We start from the raw sequence: 11,234 nt of genomic DNA, 5'->3' as shown, positions 1-11,234 counted from the left end.
TATCACGTTTCCTGTCACCAAGGCCTTCAGAGAGGCTGTTGTGGTCGTGCATGCCGGGAAATGCAGTTTTCTTACCCCTCCAACGGCTCTCTCTGTCCGTTCGCCTATGCGCTGTCGACACTACATTTCCCAGGAGGCATGCCGGGAAATGCAGTTTTCTTACCCCTCCAACGGCTCTCTCTGTCCGTTCGCCTATGCGCTGTCGACACTACATTTCCCAGGAGGCATGCCGGGAAATGCAGTTTTCTTACCCCTCCAACGGTTCTCTCTGTCCGTTCGCCTCTGCGCTGTCGACGCTACATTTCCCAGGAGGCATGCCGGGAAATGCAGTTTTCTTACCCCTCCAACTGTTCTCTCTGTCCGTTCGCCTCTGCGCTGTCGACACTACATTTCCCAGGAGGCCGCGCCTGAAACGGCGGCTCACCTGAGCGCTCCCCGACACCGAGCAATATGGCGGCCCCCACGATAAGCTGCGGCCGCGGTTGGTTTCGGGCTCGGAGCTTCAGCTTCGGGGGTGTCGCTGAGCTGCGATGCCGGAAAAGCCTGGCGCTCACGAGCACGCCGTGTAGGAGCGCAAGCAGGACTGCCGCGAAGCAGAACCGGTACGGCCGGCGAACTGGGTTTGCTGCTCTGCTTGTCCGAGTTGCGTGGTTGGCAGTAGATCACGGCTTAGTTAGTCTGTTAGTCTGTCGCCAGCAGTCGAAAAGAGTAGGAGTCCGGTTGCACCTTCAAGACTAACAAAAGTTTCTGGCAGGGGATGAGCTTTCGTGAGCCACAGATCTGAAGAAGTGAGCCGTGGCTCACGAAAGCTCATCCCCTCCCAGAAATTTTTGTCAGTCTTTTTTTTTTTTTAATAATATTTTTTTATTATTATTTTCTTCATCTCATATAACAACTTATACATCAACATCTATTAGTAAAAGATTATTAAAAAGAGTAAAAAAAGCAAAGAATAATAGTAAATTTAAACTTTAAAAGACTTCGCCCTCACTCTTTTCCGTCTAAAAATAAATTGTATGTACTTTTGCTAACTAAAATTAATCCACATTATTTAATTAATATATACTTATCGTGTTAAAATTTGTTAATTCAATATCTTAATGCAGCCATAATACAAAATATATAATAGGGATTAAAACAAAGAATATCCTTTAAACGGTCCTATTAAAAATTGATTTTCACAGTAAGTTCTCCACGCCTCCCATTCCCCCCAAAATTGTACATTATCATTCTGATTTATCAAAGCTGTGAGTTTCGCCATCTCTGTCAATTCCAACATCTTACTAATCCAGTCATTTTTAGTCGGTATCTCGCCTGACTTAAATTTTTGTCAGTCTTTAAGGTGCTACTGGACTCCTACTCTTTTCTACTGTGGTTGAAAGTGTAATGTTTCTCTCGCGTTTGCCTTTCCTTCCACAGTTTGCTTTCATTTCCGCTTCCTAGGGTGACGTTTTGTTTTTGTGTTTTGCTTTTTTTTAAAAAAAAATATTGATCCTTCAGGGTTTTCTTTCACTGTCTGTCTGTACAGTAGAGGTAGGGATGAGGGTGCATACAAATCTGACTGGCTTGTTTTGATAGTTTAATATAGAACTGGAAATAAAATAAGTGTGAGGATAAAGTGAGCAGATAACAGTGGGACACAAGTTATTATTTCTTTGTGGATGACATTTATATGTACCAACTGGTGAGTCAGAGAACTGTGTAGTTCAATAGCCACTTCACAGAGGGCATTTTTCTGGGGCAGTTGAAAGAAAAAAATATTCACTGTTATGGAAGGAAATGTTAATCTGCATGTTTTTCTTCATCCTATGATGATGGTAGGAAATGCCCTGTTTGCAATAGACTTTACATTAACAGTTTAGGCACCTGTGAAAAACTGTTTCTGTAAAATCAATAGGGCGTTTATAAATAAACTGGGCTATCGTTAAAGTAAAAGGCAGGCATCATGATGCTCTTTACGCAGAGTCCATGGACTCTTTTCACACATCAGTAAGGGCAAGAGAAACAGTTCTAGTCATCAAATATTGGTTATAAATGCACGTTCTCCCATTTAGTGTGCACAAACTGTAGTATCGTGAACAATAGGACATATCAGTTTTTCTTAACTTAAGAAAGGTTTTTATTAAGTTCTTTGTCTGTCTCTTTTTCTGGCTTGACCTCTTAATCAGCCTCTCAGTCAGCTACCTCAGCAACCTACTTGCATTCAGGAACCCTGCAGGGCCAAATCTAAAAGAGATGCAAAGCAGAAACTCGTCCCGTAGAGGCTTTTTGTATACATTTAAAAAAAGGTACAGGTCCCCTGTGCAAGCACCGGGTCATTTCTGACCCATAGGGTGACATCACATCCCGACGTTTACCAGGCAGACTTTGTTTTTACGGGGTGGTTTGCCAGTGCCTTCCCAGTCATCTTCCGTTTACCCCCAGCAACCTGGGTACTCATTTTACCGACCTCGGAAGGATGGAAGGCTGAGTCGACCTTGAACCGGCTACCTGAAACCAACTTCCATTGGGATCGAACTCAGGTCGTGAGCACAGCTTGGACTGCAGTACTGCAGCTTACCACCCAGTGCCACGGGGCTCCTTGTATACATTACAACACAAATATTTCCAAGGTTTGAGCCATAAAATGCTGTTAAAACAACCATTACTGATAATTTGTTTTTCCCCTTTCCATTATTCTGTTTTGAACTTTTGTTTTTGAAAGTAACACTACATTTGATCTATTTGCTTAGAGCTTTTTGGTATTACGTGTTTGTCAGAATTTGATCAAAGTACTTGTGTCATTGCTATGGAATAACTTGACTTTATCAGTGAATTATTATATTGCTGCCTTCCTTTCTGCAAGCCACAGTAATTATTTACAGAACCTGTCAAGCAGTTCATTCAGTAAAGGTGACTCTGTTCTCTTGCCCATATTTGAGTTATGGATGTTTTTGGCAGATAGGGAGATGCTTGTTCATGTTCCGCCTGCTCAGAAAACCAGCACTTGAGTTGAAAAGACTATTTCTCTATTGCCAGACCTCAGATGTTTATGCTAATACAGTGCTAACATTGCTCTGTAGAGCCATCTCGCCCTGCTTGACCATCTGACAGCATATACATAATTGAATATGCCACCTGCCTGTTGGAGATTTCTTTAACTTAGAAGAAAATCAGTTAATATTTATTTTCTGTTTAATAATCTCTGTTTGGTACAAAATTGGGCACCTGTCCAATAAATCTTTACTCTCTAGACAAAACTTCTGAAACGTCCAATTTAATTTCATGTTAGGCCTTCAGGATGTGAGCATTCTTCTTACCTTCTTTTGACATGCTGCTGTTTGTGCAATTTTCAGCTGTGTTTTATGAAAGTATTGCACCATATCTCCCAGCATTCATTATACATCAGTGGTGGATTTGCAGCGTGCTACAGCATGCTGCTGTTAAACGCAATGGTTTCTGTCATCTATATTTTTAAGCTGGTCTAGAAATTTCAAAGTGTATGTCTCCCCAGTAAGTGAAAACACTCTCACCTCTTTTTTTTTTTTTTTTTTTTAAGGGATGTTCCCTGGACAGCAGTGGTGGGCCTGGAAATTCATGCACAAATCTGCTCCAACTCAAAGCTCTTCTCAGGTTCACAAGTCCAGTTTGCAGCTCCACCTAATTCTCTAGTATCGTTCTTCGATGCTTCTCTACCAGGAACCCTACCAGTAAGTTACAAGGCTATCTTTATTATAGTCTTGAATTAGAAAATCATAAGGGGAATTTTTTCCATTCACGAATTCCCCTCTGTCTCTGGGGGGAGAGGGGTACATAAGTCCTCTACACACAACATTGCGCAACGTTTTTGCATGCTCCCAGCTGCAGGGATTATCTTTATATGTGTATGCTTCCTACACATGTAGACTCTGTGCTCCTGATCTGGTTGTCGTGTACGGTTGGCCACAATGCTTATGTCTGCTCCTTCTCTATGCACATTGATTTTAGTGCACACAATAATGTGTGTAGAAGACTGAAAATAGAAACCAGACAGGCAGCAGAGGTTTTTTTAAGTTATAGACATACCATTCCATATCACGCTTTACAAGTTTATTTTAAAGCAGAAACCTAATCTGTACCTGGAAATCCAAATGGAGTAACAGAAATGGATCCTTCTGCTTCTTTTGCTACTACTGGAAAAGGATCAATTCCCTCAACTCATTGACAATCAGATTCAAATCAGGCTCCAATTTTTACCTGCCTTAAGCACTCCAGACTTTCATAGCCTATAGTGGTTAAGATGTCATTGTTCTAGAGTCATACTGTTGGGAGTTTTTCCTGTAATGGTGTTTGGGGGGTTTGTTTTTAGACAACAAGATTATCTCCACTTGTGCTGAGATGAATATTTTTCTGTGAAAAGGTGTTGAAAATGGAAAAAAATGGATTATAGAAATTAGAAAACAGTATACAGGTTGTGTATCCCTTATCTGGAATGATGTAAAATATGGTTTGACATGAAAACAGGTTTCTAAATCGGGAGCATATTAAACTAATAATCCCCTTTCCCTTCCCAAGCTTGTTCCCATATTTGCAAACTATTGTTTATCATTGTGTGTGACTCTTGCCTGAGCAAATGCAGTTCTTGATGACTCAAGAAGGAAGGGGAGAGCAGCTGCCATCCATCCAAATAGCCAGCTCCAGGGGATAAGAACAGTGGGCTGTGGTGCAGTATCTAGAGAGATGGTTTTGATGCCTGAGGTGGAGATAGAACCTGTTGCACTCACCCCTATCTTGAAATTTTCCAAGCATGCATGCTTGGCTGCTTTACACCAGAAGAAGAAGAGTTGGTTTTTGTACCCCACTTTTCTCTACCATAAGGAGTCTCAAAGCGGCTTATAATCGCCTTCCCTCCCCCCCCCCAAAAAAAACAAGCACCTTGTGAGGTAGGTGGAGCTGAGAGAGTTTTGAAAGAACTGTGACTAGCCCAAGGTCACCCAGCAGCCTTCATGTGGAGCAGCGGGGAATCAAACCTGGTTCTCAGGGTGGTGTAGTGATTAAGAGCGGTGGTTTGGAGTGGTAGAGTCTGATCTGGAGAACTGGGTTTGACTCCCCACTCCTCCACATGAGCAGCAGAGGCTAATCTTGTGAACTGGATTTGTTTCCCCACTCCTCTACATGAAGCCAGCTGGGTGACCTTGGGCTAGTCCCACTCTCTCAGCCCTACCTAGCTCACAGGGTGTCTGTTGTGGGGAGGGGAAGGGAAGGTGATTGTAGGCCAGTTTGATTCTTTTTTAAGTGGTAGAGAAAGTCAGCATATAAAAACCAACTCTTCTTCTCCAGATTAGAATCCTCTGCTGTTAATCACTACACCATGTTGGCCATTAATATTGTTTCCCCCAATAAACTGAGAAAGTGTCAAGGGCAGATGCACCTCTAAATGCATGCTGAATACATGCTGGGGACCTCTGCTGGGATATGCCAAGCTGTGACCACTACATGTTTGGGGATGTTTGATAAATTTTGTGTATGAAACACCAGTCTTGCCGCACACAAACACAATTGTTGCGTAAGTTGTGAAGTGATGATGTGTGCATACTGTGTAGTTTTGAACAAATTACTTGAGCTGTCTGGAAAAAGGTTGCATATGCCCACTTTCCATTTAAAGGGCGAGCAAACAAACACACAAGAGAGGAAAGGGAAACTCACTACTGTTTAATGGAGCAGAAGCAGTGGGGTGAAAAGCTGCTCTAAGAATCCATAATTGTTCACTGTAACTCTTTGTTTAACTGGAAGAACACAGCAAGTGCTCTCTTTCTCCCGGAGAGACTCTGTATTTTCAAGTGAACCATAGCATTGAAGTGAGCAATTATTGATCCTTAGAGAGATGTTAGCTTTTGCTGGAGCCCTACAGGCATCATGCTGGTGCAAGCATGAGAGCAAAACAAGGAAGGTGGCGTGCCTGGCTTTTCAGGCTCTCCAGAGCAACCTAGGAAATTTTGTACTGCAGTCCTCCCTTTTGGCTGGCTTTTTTGCTATGTCTCAACCCAGCCTCTCCCTCAAGGATGCTGTGGGAATTCCTTGGAGATTAGGCAGTATACAATGCAACCAATTCTTAAATAAGGGAGTTCTGAGCACATCTGGGTTGGATTTAGAGCAAAGCAATCTGGCAGACCACTCTAGTGATTTTGTTTTTTAAAAAAACTTTTGGAGACAGACAACTTTGGAGGTACTCTTTTTTCCCCAAGAAGCTTATGCAAATGTAAAAGGAAATGAGAGCCCCTGTGTTGTTGAAAAATGCAGGCAGCCTGGTGGTGGTCAGTAGCAGAATACCAAATAAAAAAAGTCACAACACACTGAGCAAGCTTTTGAGTTCAGCAGAATATAAAAACCAGTAGCCACAGAGGCAACTGCAAATAACTGCTGTCTTTGTGTTTTCCAAGGGAGAGCAAATGGGGGTCCTTTACCTCAAAGTGCCGTGCTGCGACCTGAGGTGCCTTTTTTGGCACCCAGCACAGTCTGCCCATGGAAACTGCCTAGCATTTCCCCCCATCCCATCTTAAGACCATCACAAATTGTGTACTGGAGCTTTTCAACAAGGCCAGTGTCATTATTTTCTCTTGGCTCCCCCTTCCCCTTTTTGGCTTAACATCTAGCCTGAAGAACCATTCCAGTGAACTCTTCCTTTGGGTCTTTCTCGTTTGTCCTGATTAAGATGTTCTAAAAGGTTTGTCATTTAATACATCGCTTTTTGAATATCTTGCCATATTCTTGTGGTGTTTTGTACATTTTAAGGGGAAAATAACAGTTGGTTTTACAGTTGTTCTTTAGTGTTCCCTTGTGAGAAATCTTGAACCTAAGCTGAAACAGGCTTCTTTTGAGATAAGAGCCCCTGATTAGTAGTCAGCTTGATGACTAACCTAATGAAAAATTCGTCATCTGCTCTTGTTCACCTCCAACAGAGGCTTTTATCAGCATAAGGAGGGGAAAATGTTTTTCCTTTGCAGTTTTTGGGAGATAAAAGTTGAAAGTGAATATTTAAAAATTTTAGTACTTGAGTGTCAGAAGGTGCTGTGGAATTCTGGTCAGCTGCAGATATGGGATTCTATTACCTTGTCTTAATATTACACTTTATTAGCTGACTGGTATTTCTTCGTAGCAATGCAACTGTTGGATTTTCTGATTTTAAGAGGGTATTTTCCCATGGCATGAACATCATAAGATGTTCATGTTAATTGTGTATTTTTAAAATGTGATTTATCTTCTGTTACTTTAGGGCTAAAATTCTCTCTGCTTTAAAGATAACAGATGAAAGGGGTCCTTTAGAAGTTAAATAATAAGAGCTTGTATAAATCTCATTTTTTAAAGTCAAGGCTATTAATATTAATGCAAGGATTTCTAAACTTTGTCATAGTGGATAGTCATAAAGTTGCGGAAATACTGCTTGAACCTCCACATTTCTCAGGATGTCAATACAAAAGGTGGTATGATAAGTAGCATTCACTGTACTACACAACTAGAAGTCAGCTAGACAGTGGAAAATTGGAAGGATCAGGGCCACATGAGCAAGACAGCGTGTTTGTTTTACAATGCGGTGCTAAGGCCAGTCTGTAAACTGCTTAGGATGGCATCTTAGCTCCATGCCAGTGCAATGTAGAGATATATTACACTGCATGAACACTTCAATTGAATGATTCCATCTATCTTTAAATAGAGAGGAGTGAATTAGACACACAATGGCAATGTAAATATCAACAGCAAGTAAATGGCATTAGCAGGTGTGATTGGATTAGGTGTGATATGTAAAGGGGTAGTAGGCACGGAGAAATCAGCATTGGTAATGAGACAGGAATCCCAGATCTCTGTTAAGTCCTGGAGAATGCATAGTCTTGAGCTTCATTATTAGTTGTAATTCAGCAGTCTTTCTTTCTAATCTCCCTTTGAAATCCCTTTGTAAGATAACTGCTACTCTTAAATCAGCAACTGAATGTCCTGGAAGGTTAAAACATTTCCCCACTTGTTTCTGAATGTTGTGGTTTCTGATGTCAGACTTATGTCCATTCAGTCTTTGTTGCAGGGACTGTCCTGTTTGTCCAATGTAGAAGGTAGAAGGGTATTGCTGGCATGTGATGGCATAAATCACATTAGAAGATGAACAGGAGTATGAACTTGAGATAGTATGGCTGACATTGCTGGGCCCAGTGATGGTGTTGCTAGGATTTATATGAGAGCAAAGTTGGCACCTTGTTTTGTTGCAGGCCTTGGTACCACAATTCATGCTCCTGTTAAATAGTTTATCATTGCAAGTGAGAAGTTGTTTTAGATTAGCAGGCTGTCTGTAAGCAAGAAAGGGTTGGCCCACCAGTGCCTTAGCAAGGGAAGTGTCACAATCCAGCATGGGTTGTAGAGCATTAATAATTAGTTGGACCGGCTTGAGGTGTGAGCTGTACGTGACCACCAGTGGTGTTCTATTGTTATTTTCCTTGGTCTTGTCTTGTAGCAAGCTGTGTCTGGGTATCATTCTGGCCTTTCCAATCATCTTTCTTACCATATCAGCAGGATATTGTAGTTGCAGAAATGCTTTTGCTGTATGTCCTTTAAATGAGATGCGTCTTGGCTATAGGCAATGGACTGTTTGATATGGTTGGGATGGTAGCTGGAGGCATGTAGATAGGACTGTCAATCTGTTGGTTTCTGGTATAATGTGGTAACACACAAGCCTACTACCCCTCTGCTTATCACACATAATCTAATCATACCTGCTAATTCCTTTTACTTGCTGTTGACATTTACATTGCCGTCGGGTGTCTAATTCACTGGTCTCGACTTAAGGATAGATGGAATCATATTCTAGCTGTATCTGAAGAAGTGAGCTGTGGCTCATGAAAACTCATACCCTACCGGAAATTTTGTTAGTCTTTAAGGTGCTACTGGACTCTTGCTGTTTTCTACTGTTCATGACAGATTAACACGGCTACCCATCATGATCAATTGAATGAGGTGAGAGTGAAAAAACACTCTACACAGCTATGGCTTACAGTATTAAGTCTGCAGTTAATCACAGTCCTGCCAAGAAATACATGAACAGCCAAGACACCCATATCTAAAATAAGTATGGGGCTGCATCTCTCTGCTCTCATGTTGTGAATATGTAGAGCATACCCTCACACAAGGGTGACAGGAACTCTAGAGAAGGGACATTTTGTATAACCAGCCAAGGAGGAAAACAAACTCAGTTATAGCATATTAGTAACACTGTTCTGTTCAGAATCCGTTCCACCAACTAGGGGTGCCAGGAGATTGCATGGGTAAACAGGCAAGAGGGATCTTCTACCCGCTGACTGCTGCAAGTGTGTTTCCTCCCCACCCTCACAACTTAGCTTGTCATTATAGGCTCAAATTAGGCTCAAATCTTCCTCCTCCCCTTACACTCAGCTAAAACATTGGTAACTTTCTTTTCAACAAACTAAGTGGGAGCTTAGCCAGCTAGAGTGACAAAATGGCAAGAACTCTTATAGAGTGTTTACAAAAACCTATGAGATGGCAGAGGCGGCCACGAAGAAAGCTTTTCGTTGGCCTCCATTGCAACTGCTAGCTCTTGCCCAGCTCAATTACTTAGGGTCGGTTCAGGACTTGGGACTTGCTCCCAAGTAAGTGTGTACAGGGTGCACGAGGCTTGTGGAAATTAGAAGACAGGCAACTAGAGAGTTGTCCACTTTATCAGTTGACTGAGAAATATCTAAATATACATTAAGTAATAAAATTTTAAACACTGAAAAATATATACATTTAGGCAATGCAGTAGACATGCAGTTGGCATATGAGTAAGCGGTAGCCATGCTGGTAGCTATAACAAAATTTGTGATATTGCTAAATTCAGGGAGCCTGAACCTATATGTTTACTCAAAGTAATTCCCACTGAGTTCTATGGGGTTTACTCCCATGTAACTGTTTATAGAATGGATGCCATAAATAGAAGGGGTAAAGTTATGCTAATCAAAGTCAGGACAAAATTGCTATAGTTATATGAAAGCAAGGAGCTTCATCCAGACATGTTTCCTAAAAGGAGATTATGGGAAGTTTTCTTGCTGATAATTTAAGCTTTAAATATCAACTATAAATAAAGTAGCAGAAGTAAAGGAATGGAGAGATCAAGTTTTAATTCTGTTGAGAATGCTCTTAGTGGGCAAGAAGTGATAATAGTTCTGAAAGAGATTTACGCTTCGCAAGACTCATCAGCTCATGACTGCATTGATTCTCCAAGTAGTCAAGTTTTTATGTTCTGTAATAACCCCCCCACCCAATTCTGTTCCTTCCTTTTCTTAGCCGATTGACCCTTCTATACCCAGAGAAGCTCTTCCTTCAAATTTGCTGTAGTATTATTAAAAAGACCTTTAAAAGGCCTTCAAAGCTCTGTAATGTTTGCAGCTGAACCATGGCAGTAAAAGTAGGGCTTAGGTCCTGCAAGAAATTCCTAGATTTATTGACTGAGAGTGGGAGGACAGGGAACAGGAAGCTGAGACAAGCCAAATTTGCCTACATTCCTGCATCCAGATGCTGAGGATTGGATGACTAGAGAAAGCCAGAGCTCCTATTGGGCAAGCAGGGCTGCTTATCTGGCTGTCCTGTTCATGCTCAGTTGCATGCCTTGGCTGCTCTATTAGAAAATATGGGACATTTATATGGCCAGTATTTTACCACTTGCTTTCCCAGACAGAAAGCACAAATACTGGACTGTCCGGGTCAAAACTGGACAGCTGGCAACTCTGCTTGTGAAGTCGAAAATATTTTCCTGTCAACTGTTAAAATCTATGCTTATGATATCTTCATTTTATGCCATCACATAATTGTAGCAGATTGCTTCCTCCTTTTCTTATTCATTTTGTTTATTTCGTTTATACCCCCTCTTTCGTCCCAATGGGGACTCAGAGCTCTCCCCTCCTCCATTTGATCCTCACAACAATCCTGTGAGGCAGGTTAGGATGAGAAAGTGACTGGCCCAAGGTCCCCCAGCAAGATTCCTTGGCAGAGTGGGGATTCGAACCTGGGTCTCCCAGATCCTAGACTGCCACTCCAACCACTACTCCACACTTGCTTCTTTCTTGTTTATCTCTGGGAATAGTAAACAATGCTATTGAGGTATAATTCAGGTTTTATTTTTTAAAAAAATATTCTGTTATGGCAGGGGGAATTTATCAGGCCAGCCTTGCCACTCCTGTCAAATTACTGAACTGTCCTCAAGGCTTGGAAGCCACTGGCCTTTGTGGGCCAGATAAATG

At 41.7% G+C, this 11,234-nt stretch overlaps 1 protein-coding gene across 1 annotated transcript in view; it reads left to right on the top strand.

Moving 5' to 3' along the window:
* Window positions 1-450: 450 nt before the first annotated feature.
* The window catches only part of GATB (glutamyl-tRNA amidotransferase subunit B), a 57,961-nt gene continuing 47,177 nt past the window's right edge, over window positions 451-11,234 (top strand). Inside the window, exons 1-2 of the mRNA XM_056855044.1 lie at window positions 451-602; window positions 3,539-3,689. Coding sequence (XP_056711022.1) covers window positions 451-602; window positions 3,539-3,689 — 303 coding nt within the window. The remainder of the gene's footprint in view (window positions 603-3,538; window positions 3,690-11,234) is intronic.

The sequence above is a fragment of the Euleptes europaea genome, chromosome 9, assembly GCF_029931775.1.
Source record: "Euleptes europaea isolate rEulEur1 chromosome 9, rEulEur1.hap1, whole genome shotgun sequence".
Taxonomy (NCBI): Eukaryota; Metazoa; Chordata; class Lepidosauria; order Squamata; family Sphaerodactylidae; genus Euleptes; species Euleptes europaea.
The sequence above is the reverse complement of the archived record's forward strand: the minus strand, read 5'-3'. Positions and strand labels throughout refer to the sequence as shown.